Below are 26575 nucleotides of genomic sequence, written 5' to 3'. Positions count from 1 at the left end.
TTCAGGCTCTGTTCCAATTGTGTCTAAACTATACTGAAACTACCATTCTTCAGGTGGGGCTATGGAGATCTTCAGAAAAGCAAACGAGTCTTTCACATGGGAACCCAGAGGTATACCTGTCTTCTGGATAACCAGGTTTTCATTTTTTTTTTTTTTTCTTGAGGATCTTGAAATATGTAGTATCTTACCTGAGGTCCTTCTCCATCGAATTTGATATCATAGAGCATGGAGAAGAACAACGAGCTTTGGCTTTTTCAGTTAACTGTTTATATCCAATCAACCAATTATATAGTAATCTCAACAACTTTGTGAAACCGTGATGGTATATCATCCCCTCTTTTTTTTTTTTTTTTAAATTTTTTTTTTTTTAACGTTTATTTATTTTTGGGACAGAGAGAGACAGAGCATGAACGGGGGAGGGGCAGAGAGAGAGGGAGACACAGAATTGGAAACAGGCTCCAGGCTCCGAGCCATCAGCCCAGAGCCTGACGCGGGGCTCGAACTCACGGACCGCGAGATCGTGACCTGGCTGAAGTCGGACGCTTAACCGACTGCGCCACCCAGGCGCCCCTATCATCCCCTCTTTGACAGATGACTCAACTGAAGGGCTCTGTGTAGTAGAAGGAGGTCCCACGCAGCTCTCTGTGAGTGCATACCCGCTTCTTTTGGGGGATCCTTTCGCCCCTGCCATCCATGTGGGTCAGAAAGCATTCCTTCTGTGGATGGTCTACTTTCCGCTGGTGCTATACATTTTTTCCTTCAGGACAGTGTATTTTTTTTTAAAGTTTGGTAAAATATACCTAACATAAAATTTACCATTTTAACCGCTGTGATTTGTAGAGATTTTATTTTTCAGTAATCTCTACGTAGACTTAGCGCGGGGCTCAAACTTACAACCCCAAGATCCAGAGTCCCATGCTCTAGCGACTGAACCAGCCAAGCGATTTTAACCACGTTAAATGTCCAGTTCTGTGGCATTAAGTAATTATCACCACCATGCACGTAGAGAACTCTTCATCATCCTATACTGCAACCCTGTCCCCGTTAAACACTAACTCTCCATTTGCCACTTCCCTCTGACCCTGGTCACCTCATTCTACTTTTCGTCTCTATGAATTTGATTATTTTAGGTACCTCATTTGAGTAGAATCATACAATATTTGTCTTTTTGGGTCTGGCTTATTTTGTTTAGCCTACTATCCTTAAGGTTCATTCATGTGGTAGTATGTGTTAGAATTTAATTTTTCTAAGACGGAATAATATTCCATTGTTTGTATGTGCCACATTTTGTTTATCCATTCAAAATCTCTTGATGGGCATTTCAGTTGTTTCTACACTTTGGCTGTTGTGAATAATGCTACGATGACCATTGGTGTACAAGTATCTGTTTGAGTCGCTGCTTTTGATTCTTTGGGGCATATACCTAGGAGTGGAATTCTGAATCCTATGATGATTCTATGTTTAATTTTATGAGGAACCACCATATTGTTTTCCATAGTGGCTACACCAGTTTTACGTTCTCACCAGGATTGAGGGAGGGCTCCAATTTCTCCACATCCTCAGCATCACTTGTTATTTTCTGGCACTGGTCTTTTTTGGGGGGTGGGTGGATAATAGCCATCTTCATAGGTGTGAAATGGTATCTCATTGTGATTTTGATTTACATTTCCCTGATGATGAGTGATGTTGACCATCTCTTCATGTGCTTACAGGTCACTTGTACATCTTTGACCGAAATGTCTACTCAAGTCCTTTACCCATTTTTAACGGGACTATCCATTTTGTAATGGAGTTATTTGTTTTGTTTGGAGTTCTTACATATTCTGAATATGAATTCCTTATTATGGATTTGCAAATAATTTCTTCCATTTTGTAGGTTGCCTTTTCACTTTCTTAATAGTGTCCTTTGATGCATAAAAGTTTTTAATTTTGGTGAATTCTGGCTTACTTATTTTTCTTTTGTTGCCTGAGCTTTTGGTGTCCCATCCACAAAATCGTTGCCGAATTCAATGTCATGGAGTTTCCCCTATGATTTCTTTTAAGAATTTTATAGTTTAGCTCTTATGTTTAGGTCTTTGGTCCACTTTGAGTTAGTTTTTGTATATGGTGTAAGGTAAGGATCTAGCTTTATTCATTTATTTATTGCATGTCGATACTGATCTAATGCTATATTTTTGAAGATATTATTTTAAACAAAGCTTCCTGCTTTCTTGGGCATTCTCCAGGCAATTTAAACCAGTGGTGGCTTATTTTGCATCATTCAGATTTCTAGCTTATGCTCTTATGCTCTTTGTCACCATGGCAAGTAGTGGTAGAGATTAGAGCTAAGGTCCCAAAAGGTTGCTGTCTGTATGAACTCTTATGGACACAATGTCAAACGCCAGAGCCTCTTTTTTTTTTTCTAATTTTTTTAACATTTATTTTTGAGAGACAGGGACAGAGCATGAGCGGCAAAGGGGCAGAGAGAGAAGGAGACACAGAATCCGAAGTAGGCTCCAGGCTCCGAGCCATCAGCACAGAGCCTGATGCGGGCCTTGAACCCATGAACCATGAGATCATGACCTGAGCTGAAGTTGGACGCTCAACCGACTGAGTCACCCAGGTGCCCCAAACTCCAGAGTTCTTAACCATCACCTTGTACACCCTTGGAGGACAAGAATCCAAGTCTTCTCTGCATTTTTTTCCCACGTCTCTTGGAACATAGTGAATACAACCATAGTTAGCTGCAATTGGCTAAATCGACAATGAGATTTTTAAATAGCATGTATTGTTCTGTATTACAACTATTGATTTATGTCTGTCTGCCCACGGCAGCGTGACCTTGTTATTTCTCTCGAGTCTAGCACAGTGCCTGGCACAGACCTTTACTAAACAAAACTGCATCCGTAGCACTATCTCTTTCGTTTTTCTAAGCCATGTTAAGGTGCAAGGGCCAAAGATGAGCAGTAAAATCTTGTTCTAATTACAATGCCATCTTAACTGCATTGCTAGCCTTATACAGCAAAGGAAAATGAGGATGTTGCTCTGAGTGACATTCAATAGATGTTCATAGACTTTCCAAGTTGAGCATTTGTGTCTTCAGTAGAAAGGGAAAGGAACGAACCATGACAAATCTTATCTCCCATCTATTCCTCAAAGAAAATGGAATCCTTTAGGATAAAAGTGTTGAGTTAAACCGACTCAGTCAGCTAAGTTTCCAACTCTTGATTTCGGCTTGGTTCATGATCTCAAGGTTGTGAGATCAAGCCCTGAGAAGGGCTCCTTGCTGGGCCATGGGTGTGGATCCTGTTTAGGATTCCTTCTCTCCCTTTCCCTCTGCCCCTCCCCTGCTCATACTCACTCTCTCTCTTTTTCTCTCCCTCAAAATAAGTATTTTAAAAAAAGCAGCCAAATACTGACTTAAAAAAAATTCTCTAACAAAATAACCCTATTCATAGAAACGATATTACGTGAATGTAACATTCTTACCATGGTTCTGAATATGTAAATATAAGATGCTGTATATTTTCACCTAAAACAAATGCATGACTTTCACATTGCTCACATTTTCTCTAAGTGAGAAATATATGAGCATTTCTGTCCTTTAATTGCTGCACGAGAACTACAAATCAGGGCCACTAAAACTAATCTATTTTTAAATTTTTTTTCAAGTTTATTTATTTATTTTGAGAGAGAGAGAGCGAGAACACAAGTTGGGGAGGAACAGAGAGAGAGAGGGAGAGAGAGAGAGAATCCCAAGCAAGCTCTGTACTGTCAGTGCAGAGCCCAATGTGGGGCTCAAACTCACAAATGGGGAGATCATAACCCGAGTCAAAAATCAAGAATCGGTGGCTTAACTGATGGAGCCAGTCAGGTGTCCCCAAACCAATCTATTTTTGAAATCACCCAAGACCAGGCTTATATGAATAGGGTATTTTAACTTTACTTTTAAGAACTCCCGATGCTTTACTTGGTCAGCTCCCTTCCATATAATTATTTTCTTCTTCTTAGGAAATATCACATTTCACATCAGGTTAACAGAGCTAAATAAAAAGCCAAAGCAGGTAACTGTTTGGTAGATATCCTACTTTCTGACTGTCTTTCCGGGCCTGATTCTACAGCAAGCCCGGCCTCTCCAGACCCCTTGCCTGGGTTAAATGGGGCTCCATTGAGAAAGTCAAGAAATGTGAAGCCATGAATATTCACATATTCAGTAGAAAGTAAACCTAATGCATCCGCGGAGGACCAGACAAGTTATCCCACTGAGCTAGCTGGCTCATCTCCCTCCCCAGTATTCTTCGTGGCTGAGTTATATTTAATTGAAGGATAATTTGAAGGATAGAAAATAAGGTGTGATCTGGTGTCGCTCCAGCCAGTAACAATATTTGCTCTTCCACCTAGACCGAAGAGCCTGTCCGAGCGGCTGCCTCCGCGGTGTCAGGGGCTAGCAGAGCACAGCCTTTTTTCCAGCCCTCCCAGCCTTGACCACACCCCCCAATTTAAGGAGGCAGCTCTATTAGAAACATTATGGTCTTTGCATCCTCTAATAGCCACCGAGCGGAGGATTCCTGCAGGTAGTTGGAAAGAGACCACAGACATTGAGGGAGCTTACTCAGGACCTTTTCCTCACCCAGTCTCTCCGGCCAAGTAGTAAGTGAAGTGTGAGTTTCTGCCTAAAACTTTGCTATTTTCCTTTTCCTTTTTTTTTTTTTTTTTTTGTTTCAGTCTGTGGAATTAAACAGTAAATTGATGGGGGACTTTCAGGATACAAGTGGGTTTTCTTTTCCTCTGTTCACATGTTTCTATAGTTTCCATTCATAATTTTTCAAAAATACTTCCTAACCTTCTTAAAATAGTCTGAAATCAGTTTGTTTCACTCTTTCCCCTGCTTTATAAAAGCAAAATCATACACGTTTTAGATACTCGCAGATTACTTGTCAGAAACTCTGAATTTTTTTTTGCATATTGGAGCGGTTCCAAAGAAATAAAGCTGTAGTTAAACATAGAAATTCCTTTTTTTCCCCCCCTCACTCTTAGCAAGCCTGTTGCTTTACTTTTTTTTTTTTTTTGCCTAGCAGCTTAATGAATTTCTGTGGAGAGGAAATTGCTACACGAATCTTTCAAGCCAAACTAGCCAGGTTTTTGTTTGTTTGTTTGTTTGTTGTTTTTGTTTTTTGGTGTTTTTCCCTGTTCTGTGACTCCACGTTCTTCCATATTCTACCTGTTTTGGGGGTCTGTGGCTGAGGCAGGGAGAGTCTCAAAGTCAGGGGGGGCATTTCTTTTCTCCACAGCAGAGCTGAACGTCAGGGGCACTTCTATGGGCTACGGCTGTGGTCGGGGGGGGGGCGGGTGTGGATGGCCATTCCCCTCCATTTGGGGATTTTATCCTGCAATGCCACTTTGTGGCTTCGGCTGTTAAAACATCCCTGTTACCCCTTTTAAAGTCACATTTTACGTGGATGAACTGTTGAAAAGACTAGGCATTCGCTTGTAGGTTCTCCTTATTGCCTTTTGGGGAAGATTTTTTTTTTTCTCACCATTTTTTCTCGGTCACTCCATACTATTGCCGTGCGACTGAGGAGACAGACCTATTTGCCACACGGCAGGAAATACAGATTCTAAAATGATAATTCTAGCAGTTCCATTTGATTTGTAACATGACTGGCATCTTGACTGTTTCATCAGTTGTGGTTCTGGATTGCATCGTCTCTTTTTTTTATCCTAAAAGAGGAAAACTTTTGCTCCTGCAGGCGAGGGCTGTGCACGCGTGGAGGGTTGCTGCGTGGCCGCTGTTGCTGTTGAGATTCTTACTTACCTGTTGTTCCTGAATGGAGGGAAGGGAGAGTTAATGAGTTAATGTCTGCAAAGTGCTTTGAAGATGAAAAGCCCTTTTCATGTGTTCAGTATTGTAGTTATTAATATTAATATTTGAAGAAGCATGCTGCTTCTAATTGTAAATCAACAACTTCCATACTTGCCAACTCAGTAGTGAGAAAACAAACAGCCGAGGCAGCCACACAGCCTCTTCCGCTGCTGAGGACTGAGGACGGGGGAAGCAGAGGGTCTGATGAAAGTCTGATTACAGAGAGGGTATCTCTGCCTTTCAGGCTCCTGGCACCAAGGTGCTAGTTGGTAGAGGTGCTAGAAGGTCCAAGAGTAGAGCCTGGAAGAAGGCGGGTAAAAGGTGTAATCCTTCAACATCTGGCAATCTGTGACCTTGGCAAACTGGGTGAGAGCATGGACGCAGGCCAGTTGCCTGCCTCAGATTATAATGAAGTTCAAAGGCTGAGTAGGCTCATAACTGGAGCCAGCACTGGATTTGGAGTCAAGAAAGCGGATATGCATTTGGGTCCTAGTAGAGATGGGCTTGGTACCTGGGAACAAGGTATTTAACCTGACTGTGCCTTGTTTTCTTCATCCCTAAAATGTGAATAATGATTTGTGCCCCACCTACTCCACAAAGATGGGCGACTAGAAGTGAACAGCGTAAAGAAAAGTGGCAATCATGTTGAGGGGCAGTCTAACAAATTGGGTGTGTGGGTGCAGGTCCCTAGGGGAGGGTGGGGTGGGAGACTGACAAATACATGTTAGGGACACAAATAATTGGCACTGACAATCCTCTCTTTGATTACACGCGGAGCCTCAAGGTAGAACCAAATTTCTCCCCGACGATTCGAATTCGGCCATCCTTCCTGATTTTATTTATTGAGGAAGGGATCTGCTGTCCACAGCAACTCTCCTTTTCCGATTACCCATTTCAAATTCCCATCTCAGCATCAAGTGGCAGAAGGAAGGGTTACACCCCAGAAGCTGGTATATCGGTCCCCCTACCCCCCCTCTCCCATTTCTTCCTTTCTATATGGAAATGTAAAAGTATTTAGTATTAGAGCAAACTAAATGTGGTATGCAGCAATTTAGTGGCCTGTGAGGCAAGCTGGGTGAGTTTTCAATCCTGGAGAAACTTAGATAGGAAAATAACTTGTTTTATGCCTTTCATCTCCTTTGCCCCTGCTCTACCGAAAATGTAGCTTTAGGGAACTCAACCATTTATTTATTTATTTATTAAAGTTTCTTTCTTTATTTTGAGAGAGAGAGAGAGAGAAGAGAGCACAAGTGGGGGAGAGGCAGAGAGAGAAGGAGAGAGAGAGAGAGAGAGAGAGAGAGAGAGAGAGAGAGAATCCCAAGCAGGCTCCATGCTGTCAGCACAGAGTCTGATTTGGGGCTCAAACTCAGGACCCGTGAGATCGTGACCTGAGGCGAAACCCAAGAGTCAGCCGCTTAACTGGCTGAACCACCCAGGCGCCCCAGGGAAGTCAACTTTTTCATCTTGGTGATACTCTGGGTATCATACCTGGTTTCCTCCAATTCACCAGAGGAAGGATAATAATTCCTAATATTTATTGAGCACTTGGTATGCACCAGGACCCTTGCTGAGTGCTTTGCACAGACCACTTCATTTAATCTACAGGGAAGTATTTGAGGTGGGCACTTTTGTTATTCCCATTTAACAGATGAAGGCACTGAGGCTTGGTAATATGAACAGTGTAGAAGAGGGACCTGATTAGAACCAAGGGGATGTGAGTCCAGACCTTGGGGCTGGCACTGTATCTCGCACGAACCTTAGTAGCTCTGAGATACTTACATGAGTTCAGGCTGGATTTTTCTGCTCAGACTGATGTTTTGGTTTTACATGGAAGAATTCTGTGGATTAGGCTCCTTTTCCAAAGGGGGATCTGCCACTCAACTATTTGTTGTTAGAGAGTAATACTGACTCTGAAGGAAAGCTACAAGGTCCAGTTGATCAGATCAGCAAATCTCTCCTTGAGTCTCTCTCATGACAAATATTGATCGAATTTCTATGCTGTGTCCAGCCTTGTGTTGGGTGATGTGACAGATGCAGAAGGAACAATAATGGAAGTTTTGTTCATAAAGTCAACATAAGTTATTTTAGGAGACAAGATCTTACCTGAAAAGGGGTTGAAAGTAAAAGACAATATAAGTGTTAAGCGATGTGACCCAGTCTATGAGTGTTTTGGACTTCAGATGGCAAGAATTGGTGTCTAACACAGGGATAGAAAGACATTTCTTTCCTTTCCTTTCCTTTTTTTTTCTTCTCTTTTCTTTTCTTTTCTTTTTTCTTTTCATGTTTATATGTTTTTGAGACAGAGAGAAACAGAGCATGAGTGGGGGAGGAGTAGAGAGAGAGGGAGACACAGAATCCAAAGCAGGCTCCAGGCTCTGAGCGGTCAGCACAGAGCCTGACGCGGGGCTCGAACTCAGGAGCCCTGAGCTAAAGTTGGATGCTTAACCGACTGAGCCACCCAGGCGCCCCGGGGAAAGACATTTCTGATCAATTTTGTTTCTCAAAGAAAAAGAATAGATTTGATATTCTACCTGGTCAAGGGCTGCTGCTGTCTCAGGAACTCAGAAGAGAATGTTTGGGTAGTACTAACTAGAATGAAAACCAAGAAGCAACCTTTTAGTGAAAATGTCAAGAAAATATTCTCGACGGGGGAAATAAAGTCTCTAAATTTCCAAGCCACTGGGAAAAGTCAAAAACCCCAGAATTTTAGCCTTTTTTGCATTTCGAATTTTTTTTAACTTTTCATTTCGAAATAATCTTAGATGTATCAAAATTGCAAAACACAGATTGAAGAGTTTCCGACAGATGTTAAGTCCTTGAAAATTGTGAAAAATATAACGCAAATGACGATGTAATCGTCTTTGTGGTGCCCCCAGCCGTCTTTAGTCCAGAGGGATTCCTGTCAATGGGGAGACCACAGCGATGCCCATTTCTTGACATTAGAGGCTAAGTAACTCAAACCAGAGCTTCTCAGGAAAGGCAAGAAGCCTTGTCATATGTGGCCATCATGTGACATCTGGCTGGAGAGGCACTGACAGTGCTGAGTTCCACGTTCCCCTGGCCAGGCTCTTATTGTAGCGAGGATAAAAATCAAACTTCTCAGCCTGCGCCACAGACGTCTTCTTGCCCGTTCCTTGGTGGGCTCTGTCTCCTGAACACCTGCCTTGTTAGGATTGCTCATGAATTTAACCAAGTTTGTCCAGACGCTGGCGTGCTACTCAAAGCGAGGTCTTCGGAGAGCTGCTGCCTGGGCATCAGGTGGGATCTCGTTAGAAATGCAGATGGTCAGGCTGTACCTCGGACCTGCTGACTCGGGCTTAGCATTGTAACGCAATTCCCAGGTGATTCCTATGCAAATCAGTTGGGGAAGCGTGCTCCCCTCACCCCTGGCAAAAAAAAAAAAAAAAAAAAAAAAAAAGCCAAACACAACAAAATTAAAAACAACGAACAAACAAAAATTCTTGCAATATTCTCCGTAGCAGCTTATTACTTCCGTAGGTGTATATCTAGTTGCTAATGGGTTACTCCACAAAAGACCGACATTTATGTCAAAAAGATGTTGGTTTCGCTCAAGACGCGACAGTATTTCCCCATTTGTGCCCTGGAATCTTCCAATGAGTTTGTTCCTCAGTGCCAGAAAGATGCTTACTTCTTGGTTTTATGCATAACAATGGTACAAACAGACTACCATTCAACAGCAATGGTGGCTCTTTGCTGCAGTGAAATTCTTAACTAATGCTTATGGAAGGGAATCCTTTGCTGATTATTTAAATGCAAGTCCCTTAGAAAAAGAGACAGGGATTTAGGCCATCTGGGTTCCAGCTATGGTACCTGAATGAATAGCCGCCTTGGGCAGTAAGAATAATAATGTATAAAAACCACTATGACTTAATTAGTGAATGCTTACTAATGCCAGTCACTGTGACAAAAGAGCAAGACATAATAACCACTATTTGTTGACCGCTTTATCATGCGTAAAGCATTCTGCTGAGCACTTTTATTTTATAGAACCCTCCTCAATAATCCTGAACAGGTTTGTATTATCATCTCCATTTTATAGTTGAGGAAACTAAGACTTTGTGAGGTTAAGAGACTTGCCCATGGCCATTGGCTCAGTAAGGAGCTACAGGTTAACTCACCGTCTGCAACTCCCGAGCTCTTTATCACTGGATAAACACGTCACCTCTCTGAAGTCAGTTTATTCCAATAAAAAATGGCAGCTTCGGTGAATTTGTTTTCCAACTCCAAAACTGACTGAATTTGCAAAATCCCTCTTCATGTAAGAATGGCAGCAAGCCGTTCAAGATTCTACTGAGAAATTGGAACCTTACAATTTGGGCAATAAAACAACCGAAACTCCACCATGAAAATCACAATCAGACATAGTTCCAGGAGCTGCTTGCTGGATTTGAGAGCTCTCAGGCAGCTGGTGTCCTTTAGTACAGTTGGAAAAGGACATTCTCAATATCTATCCTGTCCCCTTTTCATTGTTCTCTGAGTATCTACCTCTGTGTGTGATGTCTCTCAGTTTTGTTGAGCACTCCTTAAGAGCCAGAACCGTATCTGAAGTCTAGATTTATATCCAACATGCTCCACACGCTGTAAGTTGACAAGTAATTTAAAATTCTAGGCTCTTTGAGGATTCCTGTGGCAGCATCCGTTGGGTTAGAGTTGACATTTTAGTCTTTCGGGCCTTCTTCAGATTCATCTTGGCCAAGAATCTCATACGTATATCATGACCTCTGCTACATCTGTCATTGTGAAGCAAAGAGTACTTCTTGTCTTTTCTCCAGCTTACTGTTTTGTGTTTCTAGTCTCTTAGTAAAAAAAAACATTTTAATTTATCGACTCAGTGATCATTTGCTGAATTTCATGGCGCATTCTTGTAGCATTTGAAGAATAGCACTTGGAGACCAGGCTGTGGGCACTTTTACTGTAAACCAGTGTATTGAATGTTACCTTCAGCCTTCCAGGAAATGTTTCCACGTGAAGCCTGGTTGACTACCAAAAGGAGAGCGTTAGGCTTTGCAAAGTTTCAGAGACGAGGATTGACATTGTGGTCATCAAATTCCTGTCATTTAGGAGCGGGCGGGTTTTAATGTACTCCCTTGATGTTTACAAGAAGGGACTCCATTCTGCCCACTGTTCATCATGCCATGCCAGCAGTGTGACTGGGAGGGACTCGTGTCCACACAGAGGAAACATTAAATAGTCTACCAGGCACTCCTTATTTCCGAATTGCTATGGTGCAGCAGACCAAAGCAGTCTTTTACTCTCTCTCTTTTTCAGGACATATGAAGGAGTTAACTCGTTGAGGAAGGGCAAAACACTGTCCTCGTGTGATAGTCCGATACCATGAGTAACAGCACATAAATCAGACCACTGCCTTTATGGGTCAGGGCTGGCTACTTAATGTTTATTTATTTTTGAGACAGAGGGAGACAGAGCGTGAGTGGGGGAGGGGCAGAGAGCGAGGGAGGCACAGAATCGGAAACAGGCTCCAGGCTCTGAGCTGTCAGCACAGAGCCCGATGCGGGGCTCAAACCCATGAACCGTGAGATCATGACCTGAGCCGAAGTCGGATGCTTAACCGGCTGAGCCACCCACGAGCCCCAGGGCTGGCTACCTAAAATAAGAAGGAATGTTTACTACTGGGATGTTGAGAAACCTAGTCAAGAAAACGAAGTTCTTATGGATTTAGGAACAAGGAGGAGAAACCGTCTCCAATCCTTCAAACTATTTTTTTTCCTCTTTATTGCAACTACGAAGTTTCCTTGGGAAACTATCTGAATATGCTTAGATTGACGTTCTTGCCAGAATAGAACTTGGTAGCTTTTGTTACACTGCCAGATGAAAGGAGAGATCCACTAAAATGATTTGAAAAATGCCAATGAATTACTCATGAGAGTTGGAGAGAAAATGATACAGGAGAATAGATAAAACTTGTCAATCTGGTGCATTCATTAGTTTAGGGAAAAATATGATCCTGCTCATGGTTAACATTAAAGAAGTCTCAGCTTAAGGTTGCATATGGATGCATGTGACCACAAGTGATAACTCTTTTTTTTTTTTTTTTTTTTGCCCTAGATCTCTCTTCCACTCTCTTGGATATACTCAGGCCCTGAGACCTACTGTTGCACATTCTAATTCTATTTCATGAAAAGGTTCTTCCATTCAGTCAATAAATGTGTTGCATGTCTACTATGTGACATATAAAAAGATAGTCCTTACTCTTAAGCAACTCAGGATTCAGGAACAGAAACAGATATGCATACAGGAAGTACTCTGAACCAAATACCAAATACCAAAGTAGGCACGTTGTTATAGTGAGTCCTGTGGAGGAGGGTGGAGAATGCCCATCTAACTGCTTAGGAGGTTGGGGGAAAGCTTCCTGAAAGAAGTAATGCTCAGTCTGAGTCTTTAAAAACAGATTTTTCATGGCATTCCGAAAGAAGAAACTCAAACTCTATTCATTGGAGATTCATGGTGTTGCCTTGATAACATAGAGAACAATGTCTTTAGTTTGGCAAAGGTTCTGTCATTTTTCTTTGAATGCATAATCCTTTTAGAGGTCAAATTCTTTTTCTCCTGCATTCTAGACCAAAAGGGTGTTTTTTTTAAATACGAATTAATGAGAATCCTAAATTGTTGATACTAGGAGAAATCCTGATTGCAAATCTATGTAAATTTTGCATAGCAACTTATCCACATTATCCACATGTCATGGCTTTATTCCACAGTTGAATTGTCCACCTGTAATCTTTACATCGAGGCTACACAGTAGCCATGATTCTTGACCCATGAAGGTAACAGGGAGACTAGGGGGTAATGTCAAATGGAAAACACAATGCCTTTGTTGGTGGCTGTAAAATTTTGGCTTCTCTGTTATGGAAGGCAGTTTGTACGCGTTCTTTGTCCCAACACTACCACTTATAGATATTTAATGAGAAGAGAAAACATTTTGGGAACTTTTATAATGACATGGAATTCGGGACAAATTAATTATACAGTAATAAGCGGCTCGTTCAGAAAAGAATAAGGCACCCATACAATAGAATACTTGACAACCGTAATCTTTGGAATGTAGAGTTCTATTTCTTGACAAAGAAGAATATTCATAGCATTATGTCAGATGGCAGTGAAAGAAGCAGATAGCAAAATGGCATGCAGAGAATTATATCACGACGGTAAAATTATGATCATACGTATACGTTATACCTACATTTGTAAAGACACATTAAAAAAATACCCAGGGGAACATTGAATAGAGGGTTAGTACGATGACCTCTAGATGGTGGGATCTGGGGTGATTTTGGCATTCATCTTCGACATTTCTGTATTTTTAGTGTAATTTTTTTTTCAATACGCACGTATCCTGTTGCCCAAAGCAATCATTTTCAAAAGAAAAAAATGTTTAAGTACAGTTTATTGGGTTAGTTCCCTTCAAGGCATAGTCTCTCCTTGAAAAGCACGTAACGCCAAAAGAAAAACACTAAGTGATGTCACAGTGCTCCACTAGAAACGCAGCCAAGCAGGGGCAGAGTTGATGTGAACTGGGTTCAGCCTTCACGCAGACCTGGTCTCTTTGGGATTTCCTACTGCTGTGGCCTGGCCTGGTGCACCCCTCTCACTCCCCAGCCTCTCTGTCGTCTAGGCATCACCCACACCCTGCCCCAAAGGGATATGGGTGAAAGGCAGTGTCAGCCTGCAGGACTGGCCCTGTCACTGGGCTTGAGAGGGTGGAAAGCTCCAGAAGCAGTCAGTAGCATGCTTTACGAAGAACAGAGCTCTCCCCAGAGTCCCGCAGAAAACTGTTCAAAATCCATTATCAGACTGAGATACACCCACATAAACCAAATGGCTATCCTTTTTTTTTTTTTTTTTTTTTTTTTTTTGTCCTCCACAGAGACTGAGCATTTTTCTCTGGAAACTTCTGGGCTAGTGAGGAGAGAGAAGCCCAGGATAAGGTGGCTGAAGACCCAGGGTCAGAGCTCAGCCTGACCAGTTTACAGGGTTGCCTGCGTCTTCCTCTTTATCTGTAAAACAGGGGCTTCTGTCAGTTAAAGGGCTAGTACGAGCTTTCTAATCTGTGTGTCCGTCTCCTACCAGCAGTGGCACGGGGGCCAGGGGGACGGACTGAAGGGTGGACAAAATCCTTGCGCTTCTGTGAGAAGGTGACATTAGCGGCCCACGCTTAGGGATGGGGTCACGCAACAAACCTGATGATTTCAAGCGGATCTTCATCCAGATCTGCAATCTATTCAGCTTCTCTGAGTTGAAAATCCAATGTACATCTGATCTGCTTTATAGTTTCGGCCTTGTGAGAGCAATTCATTCTTTCATTCGCCAATTCAACAACGACAACAACAAAAACGAATTCTCTGATGCCCCCTAGTCCGTCTTCGATTCTGGAGACACAAAGGTGAAAAAGCATAGTGCCTACCTTCAAACGGCTCTGAGTTTAGGGCGAGAGGCAAATGGAAACAGATGTTTATAAAACGGTGTGTTACTCCCAGTGATGGCGGGGAACACAGAGAAAGGGGGACACCCCTGGCTGCGGTGAAGGGTGGTGCAGGAAGGGTTCCTGGCAGCCAGAACTTCTTGAGATGAGCCTTAAAGCCGGAGGAGAAGCGGGTTGATAGCTGGGGAGCAGGAGGGCAGAAGGTCATTTCTATCAACGTGATCATAGAAGAAACGGGGGGGAAGTGAGAACTGGCACCAGGAGCTTATGGGAACAGCAGAGATTCCATCTTGGAGCAGAGGTGCAGTGGTGTGTGGGGACCATGAGGCCCGAGAGGTTGGGACCGCCTCTCGTGGAAGCCAGGGCAGTGTCCTGAGGATAAAGTCACTTCAGACCCATTTATCCACTGCTCTGGAGTAGCTGGTCCCCTTCAAGAAAAATGAACACAGGGGCGCCTGGGTGGCTCAGTCGGTTAAGCGTCCGATTTCGGCTCAGGTCATGATCTTGCGGTTGGTGAGTTCGAGCCCCGCATCGGGCTCTGTGCTGACAGCTCAGGGCCTGGAGCCTGCTTTGGATTCTGTGTGCCCCTCTCGCTCCCTGCCCTTCCCCGCCTCACACTCTGTCTCACTCTCTCTCAAGAATAAATACACATCAAAAAAAGAAGGAAAGAAAAATGAACTCAGGTCTTCAAAATTCTGTTCTCAACCGTTCACATTGTTTCTACATTCTGACAAGCCTGTGGCTGCTTCTAGGCTGGGTAGTAAATCTTAAGTCACACGGTTGTTTTGTATTTAGGTAATAAACATTTATAATGCCAAGACCAAAAAAAAAAAAAAAAAAAAAAGTTGGCCCAGCTGATGTTTAATGTTACGTGGGAGGGAATTCTCTTTGGCCAACAAGTCAAAAAAAAAAAAAAAAAAAAGTATCATGCAGACACTCCTCTTTCTTTTTCTGAAAGGGTTTATGTCCTAAGCAGCTGTTCTGTGTCACAATCTACAAGTGGAAAAAGGGTGAGTTCTTTTTTTCTTTCTCCAAAAAATAATACAGCAGTAATCCATTTCTGTCCCGGAGTTATTTCCTGAGATGAGGGCCCTCGAGTGCCCTGGCAACTCCCTCTTTTCAGCTTCCTCCCTGGGTGAAGGGCTTTTCCCCAAGGGAAGTGTCATTCATATAACGTAGCTGCAGGAACACAATCCCGCACAGAATGCACCATATGTGGGGCCGTAGGTTTCCTCCCTCACTCCGTCAATTGGAAAGAGAACACATATTTCCACTGAACCCTTCCCCAGGCTATGTTGCTGCGAGGGGTGTTGTCCGGCCGGCCTTCAGGACAAGGCTGCCACTTCCAAAAATCCTTTTTCTTACAAATAGGCAAAGAAAATGGGAATTCAGAAGAGTAAAGGTCTTTCTGCTGCTTGTGGGAGTATAAGGGTGACTCATAGGGCCGTGGGGTCACACATCACACTGTGCAATCTTCCACGATTTCCCACTCCCCACACCCAGAAGAACTGACTGCTTTTCTTTTTCTTCCATATTGTTGGTAAACTACTCATCACATGATATTATAGCCATAGGTAAGTCTGTCTTCTCTACTGCCTGAAGACAGAGACTGTCTTTCTCAGCTTTATTCTGAGTCGGAGAGAATGTGAGGTCCATGATGAGATCGGAGGTCTTTGTTTGCCCGTGGGTCCCAAAAGCCCAGAAGAATGTCTAGCACATAGCGGGCACATAGTAGCTATTTGCTGAATGAATAAACAAGTTCCTAGCAAAGGAAGTCTTCATTGTGCTTGTTGAATGAATGGTGGAGGTCCGTGATATCTCAGGGGATCCGTGAGACTTTTTTTTGGAGGACCCTGGAGGGCTGAATGGCTGGCACAAATGGTGACCCCATACCTAGACATTCCCCAAAGATATAGGTTGCCTTGCAGGGCTGGAGGGATGGCCAGCTTTTCCCTAGGGAATCTGACCATGGTTAATCCATTCGAGGTATGACATACTCCATATTGTTAACTTGTAAATCTCATCTGGGAGTAGATCAAAACTGGGGATGAATAGACTGATGATGTTTCATTGGGACCTTTGCACCTGATTTCAAGGTTAAAAGTAAGGGATGTTTCAGTAGGAAGGGAACAATGAGCTCATTGAGATTATCTTCAGAACGTATGGTCAGGACCCGTCCATGTTGAGCTGTGCTGTATGGACCTTATTTCATGGTCAGTGCCCAGTGCGCTCTGATACATAGCAGCTGCTCATTATTCTGAGGAATGAGCACTGAATAGGTGACCACTGATAACAGATATTAACAATGTCCTTGGACTAGCACACTTGGATCTTTTTCCGTTCTTCAATGTCACCGCCGGGCGTTCTTCCGGGGGCCATCTTGCTGCAGTGGAGATCAATCCCCCTAAAAACAAGGGAACAAAATTTTGATTAATGTAGCCTAACTACCCGTAGTTGTTTAATTTTTTAAAATTAATATTATCTCGCCTGCAGTTTTTTTTTTGTTTATTTGTTTTTTTTTGTTTTTTTTTTTTTTTTGAGAAAACGCATGGTAAGAGAAGTAAAGTTTTAGTTAAAAGCAAATAAGCAAAGTCCTGGGGTAAGTTATGTCTTTAGAAGGTTTCTAGCTTACGAATCTCAACCATATGATATTAGTTGCTCTGTGATTTAGCCCTTCGTGGGTATAATTTTCTATTGCTGAGCCCATTTACCTATTATCGTTTAAATACATTTCATATGAAGGAAGACCTGCTCACTGGCTGTCACCTGAATGAAGACAGTGAACCAACACCACATAGGACAGGTAGTACTCTATTTTTCTTGAAATGTGCCAGTGGCTTTACATATTAGCAGGAGTAAAGAAAGACAAAGCTGAACTGGAAAGCAGTGGAGTTGAAGCTAAAATGTCATTTGTTAAACAATGGGAATTTGGCCTTCAGATGATGTGCCTAGGAACTTCATCTCGTGTACATCATTCAAGAAAGACTTTTTTAAAGTATATAATGTTGAGTTTATGAAAGTGTGTGAACTAATGCACTCTAGAAAGCATTGAGATCAACAGAAATATTTGATACATAAATGATTTTCCTGATGACCGACAGCCAGCTGGAAAATCCCTTCAGCCAGAACATTTCTCAAGCGTTCTTGACATCCAGATTTTCAATGTAGATAACAGCTCTGGACAAGAATTATTTAAAAGCATTTCTCCTCCTCCCCTCCCCCCCCCCCCCCCCCCCCGCCCCAGATGAATAATGTTCAATCCCTTTTTCAGGCCTTCTCTCTGTTTATCTGTGTCTTGAGGTCCTGGTTGATGTGTCTCTTAGATAGGGCTTTTCCGTCCTTCTTCCCCTCAGACCTTTCTTTCTTTACTCCTTTATCAATGACTTCACACCACACCTGAGTGCTGAGCTCCTGCTATGTGGCAGACCTAGTTGGGGTGGAGGGAAGGTGATATATGGATGGGGCTGTTACCAAAAATGACACTAAGACCTGGTGCTTGCCCAGAAACCCTAGAAGAGGGTCTTTCTGTAGATGCTGTGACTGCTTCTTGTCTACAGCTCACGGAAGCTATCCCTGCTGCCTTGTGGTCAAGAAGGGTCCCGGTCTGGGGCCTGCTCATTCTCTGTGTGCCAAGGGTCCATGTACTTTATCTTTCTGAATTTTAGTTTCCTTCTCTGTAGCATAAAGAGGTGAACTCTATGGTTCCTTGGGAGACATCCCGTTGTAAGATTCGAACCCGCTGTGGTTCTAGCACACACGTTGGTGCTTCAGTGAAGACTTTCTCCCATGCAGGTGCTGAAAGCCTGAGGATGAGCTACTTTGTGGATTCCACAGCCAGTGGCCCTGCCCCTTATTCAGCAGTGCGTCCTGCGGTGGCGGTAAGTGGACCCCTCCCTGCTCTTCCTTTGCCCACCTGCCTCTCCTGTCTTCCCCTTCCTTCCTGCATCCTAACCCCTCCTGGACAGAGAAGCCGGGGACCCACCCCCAAAGTTGGAATCAGCCTTGAATCTTTTGGAGGAGCTAAAGTGTGAGATTATCTGTCTTTTTCTCAGCATATAAAATAAAAATCCAAGACTGATGGACTTGCTTACAAAGGTTTTATTTTAAAAAATATGTTTGTGTTTCAGAGAATGTAACTCAACCATGATTAATGGTGAAAGCCAGATGATTTTTCATTACTCAGTTCATTTGGTGAAGATTTTTCACATATCGATAGAGCTAAATAACCCAAGCCATCTAATCACAGAATTTAAAACTAGGGAATGTGATAGTAACTTCATAGGAAAATGTCATGTATCTCAGAATAAGAGAGGTAAAAGGAACTTTAAAATAGAACTGGATAAAATTTCTTTCCCTTAGGAAAGAAGACCAACCCAAGCTATGTGGTCATCAGTAGAATGTTTAGATGAATTTCTTTTTTTTTTATTTAAAAAATTTTTTTAACGTTTATTTATTTTTGAGAGAAAGAGACAGAACATGAGGGGGAGAAGGACAGAGAGAGTAAGACACAGAATTGGAAGCAGGCTCTGAGCTGTCAGCACAGAGTCCGATGTGGGGCTCGAACTTATGAAGCAAACCATGAGATCATGACCTGAGCTGAAGTCGGACACTCAACCGACTGAGCCACCCAGGCACCCCTAGATGAATTTCTTATAAATGTATTGTGAGAGCAATCCCATAATGCTATCATTGATCCATCTCAATGTTCAATGAATCTTTAATATTAGCTGATGTATTATTAACTATTCCTTCCTAATTGTGTATGTTTTCATGCAAAGACAGCCAACAGAAATGTTGAACTCTTTTCACTTCCTCTGGAAATGGACAGATACGTTTACTGTTAATTCTTTGCACTACATTTATGGGTCTAAAGAGACACCAGTAGACCAGAGCTCTTTTCTGACTCCAGTCCTAGACTGTCCTGTGTGTGGTTCTGCAGAATTTTTAACACTGGTAACCTGAAGTTAACCATGGCCTCTCGTTGTAATTGTCTATTGAAAGATGTGATGTACTTGAAAATGATTCTCTGTGGCACTGAAAAAAATAAGTGCTCAAAAGCTGTTCTGTGTTCAAGGAGTGATTATCACATTTCTCTTTCCTGGCTATTCTGAAACACCTGTTTTGGTGTTTTGTTTTGTTTTCTGTTTTAAATGGCTTCGGTTTTCATAGAAACACCATTCACTTTTCTAAAAAATTAGAATCAGGAAAAAGTTTAGAGTATAATGACCACCGGAAATATGTTTAGAAACACGCACTCACACAACAAGTCCAGACCAGTGGTCTCTCAGTTCTGCTTCGTAGGAGTTGCCAAGAGCCTTAACTTTCAGGTCACATAAGGGGCTGGAAAAATCTCCAGGGGAGGGGTCCTCTTGTTTCTCACACAGAGGTTATCATCTGAGGTTGGCGCAAATTACACTAACTTATTCTTAAAGATGATATTGTAGAGATTTGTTAAAACAGATAAAGCATGCTGCGGTTGCAGGGCAAAATATATCATTGGCTTTGGAAGAAGAGATTTAAACACCAGCCTATGTTAACTCTCTTTAGCGGTCCTGTAACCAAACGAAACAAGATGAATAACTTCTCTTAAAAAGCAGTGCCATGCAAATTTTGTATTTGTTTTATTATGTTTTTGACACCAAAATGCATTTTTATGTTAAGGATTCAAACCACAGGTATAAGAGTAAATTATCCTTGACAGGGTATCTGGAAATTGTATGAAATTAGAAAACCAAAACCCAACTCTGGGTACATGTTTTCAACGAACGACCCCACCCCCAACTGCATACACTGGCTAGTTTTAATGCATTTTAAGTGGTTTCCACTGGTTTCAAAACAAAGAACGCATTTACCCCCAGCCCCAACAGCCATATCTGAAAAGCATTATCAGCGTGTGGGATCCTTTTTGCTGTGAATTTCAGAATTGCTTGGGCAAAAGCAGAAGGTTGCATAAGAGAACTGCTAAGTTACTGCCCTAGCACTTTCACGCATAACTTCTCTCTGGGCCTTAGTTTCTCCATCACTGGGACTAGTTAGGCAACCTTTCAGAACCATATAGCAAGCAGAGAAGTCCTGAAACTCCTTTGCGTATACTCTCCCTAATACAAACGAATGAATAAACAAACAAACAAATAACATCGCTCAGTACAAACTCAGGTTCAATAAACCAGCTCCTACAGATGACCCCCAACCTTAGCCTGCGTTATAAGAAACAGTTGAAGAATCTGTAAATTGCCTGCAGACTGTAGCCTTGGGGCACTGGCATTAGCGACACTAACAGATCTCACACCCTCGATCCCAATCTAAGATTTCGTGAAGGAGTGAGCACAGATTCATTAACTTTCCCAGACAAGAACGTCAAAGCCGCAGGCGCCCGGGTCTAGTCAGTTCTGTTGGAGCCTCTCTATCTACAGGTCAACCAAAGGTACTTAATCCAATAATCCATATCCTCCTGCCTGGTGCCCTCGGCTCCAATTTGGTTAGGCTGGGCCACCGAGAAAAGAAACTCTGTCTCAGGTATGGGAAGCTGAGGGTGGAAGGAAAACTGTAGAGAAGTGAGTTTTTTAATAGGGCTGCTTTAGCCCCCCCCCGGGGACTATTCGGTGATATTTTTATTTTTTTAAATTTTTAAAATGTTTTTATTTATTTTTGAGAGAGAGAGAGAGAGAGATACAGACAGAGCATGAGCTGGGAAGGGGTTAGAGAAAGAGCAAGACACAGAATCCGAAGCAGGCTCCAGGCTCTGAGCTGTCAGCACAGAGCCCGACACGGGGACTCGAACTCAAAACTGCGAGATCGTGACCTGAGCTGAAGTCAGGCGCTTAACTGACTGAGCCACCTGGGTGCCCTGATTCGGTGATGTTTTTAACTGTCAGAACTTGGTGGTGGCATCTCCTGGCATTTAGGGCGTAGAGGACAGCGATGCAGCTAGCCAGCCCCACAATCCACAGTGCAGTCTCCCACGACCGAGAATTATTCAGCCCCAAATGTCAGTAGTGCTGAGGTTGAGAGGCCCTGCTTGCAGCCGCCCCAGGATCAAGTTTGAAGGGAGGATGGTGTGACGTGTACAGGTTGGTCTGAGCAGGTCTTTGCCACTTGTAAACGATTGCTCTAGAAAGGGAAATCTCAGAAAAGAAAAACAAGTGAGCATATATTCGTGTTATGAGGGCTTCTGCTTAACACGCTGCTTTAACTGTCCGATCTAGAGTCGGCTTCGATCTAAATCAGAATCCGAATACTTTCCAGTCCCCGAAGCCTGCTAATTCTGATTCATTATTCATAAATGAGAGGTAGCATTAGCATTATTTGATCATGCCCTGTACCAGAAGAAGCCTTACAATAATCACAGCAACAGCTAGAAACTTCATGCCACGGTCAGGGAATAATCATTGTAGGGGGAACTCACAATATCTGCTTCGGGGTCCCTGTGTCCAAACCAGGATACATGCTTTCCTCCTTGTAAGGTCAGTCCTTCAGGAGACCATGGTAACGAATGAGGTGATGTCATACCCGGGGGATAGAGCGGCAGCGCTTTTGGGAGTTGTCTGGCCATTGTGTGGGAGGGGGTGACGTTTTTCAGGTACGAGTATGGGTTGTGTGTCAGGGACCCTTTCATCCAAGGGGAGGAAGCGCTCCTTCCTGTTATGCTACCTCAGCAAGCCTATGGTGAGCCCTGGAAGTCCCCAGCAGTGCTGGTCCCTTTATCCTCTCCTGCGTCATCCTCTCAGGCCACCAGGGCTGCAGAGCTGGGGGAGGGCAGGAATGGGAGGGATGAGTCGCTCCTGGTTTTGACCAAACATGTCACAGTCTTTGGCCACCTTGAAAGCGAGGAGGATGTGTGGGGGAGGTCCACGGGGATTAATGACCCCTGGGCCATGCAAACTTTAGGAAGCACCTTGAACTATTCAGAGGAAAGGAACAGTCCTGCCCACTCAGCTCTTGTCAGAGCTCAGTCCTTTGGGGGTAGAGCAATCTGCTGGGGCGAGAGTGGCTTCCCGGAGGGCCAGATCCCCCAGGAAAACCCAATACCCAAGAGGTTGATCTAAGATGCCAGAATTTCCTAGGCTAAGGCTCTGGGTTTGGGAAACATCCCATGCAGCCCGAGGTGGGGTAATTGCATTAAAAACCTGGCATTCTTTTACTCTTTCTGGATCCAATGTTCTCTTACTAATATGGCAACTATATTTCCTGAGTGAAAAGAAGTGTTTCAGAAACTGCCCAGCAAAAGACTTTTGACTCGTGACTTTATTATTTTTTAATGTTTATTTATTTATTTTGAGGGAAAGAGTGCACCAGCAGGGGAGGGGCAAAGAGAGAGGATGCCAAGCAGGCTCCGCACTGTCAGCCTAGAGCCCAACTCAGGGCTCCACCTCATGAACCGTGAGATCATGACCTGACCCCAAATCAAGAGACAGACGCTCCGCCGACTGAGCCATCCAGGCGCCCCCGACTTGTGACTTTATGATATGAGTGGTATGAATGCAATCATACCTACTGGACACTTAGTTGCTATAACTGTGTAGAATAACATGGTATGAAGCCAGGGGTATGTCAGAGACAGGATCACTGAATGGACTGATGGACATATGCCAGAGTCCGGGTCGAATACCAGCTTTCTAAGGGACAGAGGAAGGCTGCCAGCCACTGGCTGGTTTTAGGCGTTGGCCTCTGTCCTTCCTGGGCTTTTCCAGAGGAACTTTCGGCGCTGGCCAGCCTTCTTGAGTCTCCACGGCGGTGCCTGCAAGCGGGAGTGGCATGGCCATGGGGCTTAGCTAAGCACATTGCAGAGATGAGCTCCACGCCGTGCCCTCGGACACAGCTTCCCAGCACAGAGACCTCTGAGGCTGAATCTTTGCCAATCACTTCGTGGCATGAGTGACTCCCTTTTGTACACGTTCTTTCTTCCTTTCATCATTGATTGATTGATGGATTATTTTTTTTTTTTTTCCACCACGTAACTCTATTTCTACCTTCTGACACTTGGTGAGGCAGAAGGGCGACCCCACCCCCCTTGTTCCCGCCTCTTTTACAGGAGCCTCAGACAGAGCCTTCAGTCCTGGGCCAGGCAGCTCTGGAATGCAGCCCAGCCAATTATAATGGAAAGCACTTCAAGGAGTCAAAGAGATCTGGGTTCAGTTCTGGTCTGTTACTCCTTGGCCATGTGACCTTGGACAAGTTACTTAACCTCTCTGTGCTTCAGCGTCCTCTTCTCTTTAAAAGACAGAGCATAACTTGCCATGTGAGGCCATCATGATCGTTACATGAGAAAATGCGTGTTGAGAGCCTCCCACAAAGATGACCTCAGCTAAGCCTCTCTCCCTTATGCCTTTCTCTGGACTTATCGATTGTGTTGGATGGAAGCATGGAGGGGGGAGTGGAGATGATTCCACTTATTGTCCGTGCAAGGGTGTTGCCACAACAAGACGGGGCTTCTGGGGTAAAGATGGAGACATTCTTATTGAGTAAACTCCTTGCTTCATCACTCCCCTGCCCTAGAAACAGCTCCCTTGCCACCAGATCAAAGTTCTCTTGTAATGGGCTGGTGGTTTACAACCCCATTGTGTAAACAGACCTGGTTCTCTTATCTTGAGTAATTGCAGTTTAATTGGGCCTCCTTGGGAAGCAATTCCCTTCTTCGCCAGGGCTGTTCGCACACTCTTCACCTCCACCCTACAGGCCTCAGGATTCCAGCCTTTGAGTGGTCATTGGGGAGTCTGTGCTGTCCCTGCCCTTCTTGGGAAGGGTGTGCGCTTGTCACTGACTGTGGAGCCCAGCACCGACGCCCTTTCCTTCTCTCTGCAAATCCCGGAGGACAATGGATGAAGCATTTTGGGATTAGAGAAAACGTGCGAAAGAAATTTGGAATATAAATGGATACTTCAGGCCGGTCAGAAAAATGGAAGGAAAGACCGATAATGTCTGTATTTTCCAGCATCTGAAAAAGTGAGGCTTTTCTAAGGTCCCGAGTTCAGTGGGCACAATCTCAAGGAGTTTAGAGCCAGGACACGGCCGAGAGGCCATCTCCCGATATCAGGAAATTAAGATCCTGAGAGATTAAAGGAGGTGCCTGAGTTTACAGAGCTGGCGAGAGACTGGCGTGTGACCCAGATCCCCTGACTCGGGGCTAAGGACACTCCTTACTTCGGAATTCATCTTAATCACTGTTTAGATGTGTGGTAGTGTAAAAGAACTTCTAATAGACTCTCATTCCTGCATCTCTATGCCTAATGAATGAGGAAGTGGGTCTTCCCCGAGTTAGGGGGAAAAAAAAAACCCAAACCCCAGCTTGTAGCGGACCACTGGGCACATTGGAATTACTGCCCCATCTTTTGGCCAAGGCGAGAGTTTTCTATCCACCACCCAGCATCTCCTAACGAGGCTCTGAGTCACCACACCTGCTCTCCGTGCACCATGGGATGCCTGGGGCTGTCACCTCTGGAGCCACTGGGAGTCTGCAGGCTTCACATCGAGGGAGTAGAAGCCGACCAGTAACCCGTGTCTCACCGCTGGTCTCTCGACAGGAAAGTGTCCAGTCTAGGAGCTCGGACTAGTGGCAAGGTTCAGAGGCCCCTGGACCCTCAGCTATGTGACTAAGTGCTCGCTGTGGGTGGGGGGGGCGGTGGTCTCAGGCTGCCACGAGCAGGGCCGGTCACATCTCGGGGCAGCCTCAGCCACAGTCCCCGGAGGAGTTCTACGGGACCGTCTCACGTTTCTCCCTCAGAAACCTGCCGTGGGTCAGGCCTGCCCTTTCACCCAGCCCCAAGCCCAGCGCTCTTATTGTTTTAAAAAGAATTTCCTGGCCTTGAGTCTAAAATTAAACTGCCCTTTGAGAGTTTCCTATTTTGTCTGTTCCCGCCTCTCCTGTGGCGGCACCACCCTCCCCTCCCTCCTCCTTGAGAGTAGGCTGAGGAAAGCTAAATGGACGCGAAGGAGTATTTCTGTCTGCGTCCTTCCCTCTGCCTCTCAAGGGAGCAGGACACATGTGCCCTCCCGAAGCAGGTCTGCCCCAGCGTCCTGAAGGCCAGACGCCGTCCGCCCAGAACACCCCCCCTTGGCTTCTTGTGGAAAGACCTTCTCCGTGACCCACTGGACAGTGAGTGAAAGAAGACACTGGCTTGTCTGGCATCTTCTGAGGCAGAGGAGGAGGCTCAGACCTGATTAAAAGCTGCAGGGTTCAGCAGCCCCCCCCCCCCCCCCCCCACCGTGGAAAGGCACCTGCATGCAGTGATGCAATGGGCTGAGAGGGTCTAAGTGAGGATTCGTCTCTTGGTCACACAGCCTTTCCTGAGTATCTACTGTGCCAGAGCCCCTAGAGCTATTCCGGAGGTAGGCACTTCCTCCGCCTCCCTGTTCTCTACTGAAAAATGGGGGACGTGGGGTCAAAGCAGTGTTTGAGCATGGCTTTAGGAAAGAACGAGGACAACGCTATGACGGCTTTCGGAAATTTAGGGGGGACATCGTATGCCATGAATCCAAACTATGACTACGAGCAACGTTTGGCTCTACAGGCTTCTCTACTCATGGGGGCAGTTGGTCACAGGTCAGGAGAAAGGATGGGGACAGGGTGGCAGAAGGCGAGAGCAGAGTTGGAAAGGAGGCCGGAGATCAGTGGGGCTAGCCTCCTTAGGAAATAAAAGCTAAAGAGGTTAAGTGACAGGCTGGAGGTTACACAGCTCCTTAGGAGCAGAGCGGGACTTGAATCCAGGCTTCCTGGTTCCCAGTCTTCAGTCTGCCTACTAGAGCGCATGAACATCTGTGACACGCCTAGAAAAACACAGTTATCTCCGCAGAAGCAGACATCCAGGGCTCACTTAGCTTCGCTTCTGGCGTAAAATGACTTTTGTTGTTGTTTTAATTTATTTTTGTAAACAGCAGCATCTAGAAATAGTTCTTGGGTCTCATATGCTCGTGGCCTCATACTAAGGCTAACGCCTAGGAGTCAGAAGTCGATCCAAGAAAAGACAGGTTTGCTTCCACAGAGATTGTGTGCTGAGCCCACATACAGAAGAGAAAGGAGGGAATTAGTAGGCAAACACTAGGACATTCAAGGTTGCTTGGCTAACGACAGAAATGGACTTGAAGAATGGATCACACATACTCTTCTTTTTTTTTTTTAATTTTTTTAATGTTTATTATTTTTGAGAGAGAGAGAGAGAGAGAGAGAGAACAAGCAGGGAAGGGGCAGAGAAGGAGGGAGACACAGAATCGGAAGCAGGCTCCAGGCTCTGAGCTGTCAGCACAGAGCCCGACGCAGGGCTCAAACTCACAGACCG

General features: G+C 44.3%; 1 protein-coding gene across 3 annotated transcripts in view; it reads left to right on the top strand.

The window, feature by feature from the left end:
• The first annotated feature begins 4527 nt into the window (after nucleotides 1-4527).
• The window catches only part of ETS1 (ETS proto-oncogene 1, transcription factor), a 131936-nt gene continuing 109888 nt past the window's right edge, over nucleotides 4528-26575 (top strand). For 2 of the 3 annotated variants that reach the window (XM_043579799.1, XM_043579793.1), the window contains exons 1-2: nucleotides 4528-4629; nucleotides 18096-18181. In XM_043579799.1, the coding sequence (XP_043435734.1) occupies nucleotides 18113-18181 (69 nt within the window). In that variant the 5' untranslated portion in view covers nucleotides 4528-4629; nucleotides 18096-18112. Of the gene's footprint in view, nucleotides 4641-18095; nucleotides 18182-26575 lie in introns of all 3 variants that reach the window. The other variant, XM_043579794.1, reaches the window with a different exon arrangement.

The sequence above is a fragment of the Prionailurus bengalensis genome, chromosome D1 (genome assembly GCF_016509475.1).
Source record: "Prionailurus bengalensis isolate Pbe53 chromosome D1, Fcat_Pben_1.1_paternal_pri, whole genome shotgun sequence".
In the NCBI taxonomy this organism is placed as follows: domain Eukaryota; kingdom Metazoa; phylum Chordata; class Mammalia; order Carnivora; family Felidae; genus Prionailurus; species Prionailurus bengalensis.
Note: the sequence above shows the minus strand (reverse complement) of the source record. Positions and strands in the feature narration are given on the sequence as shown.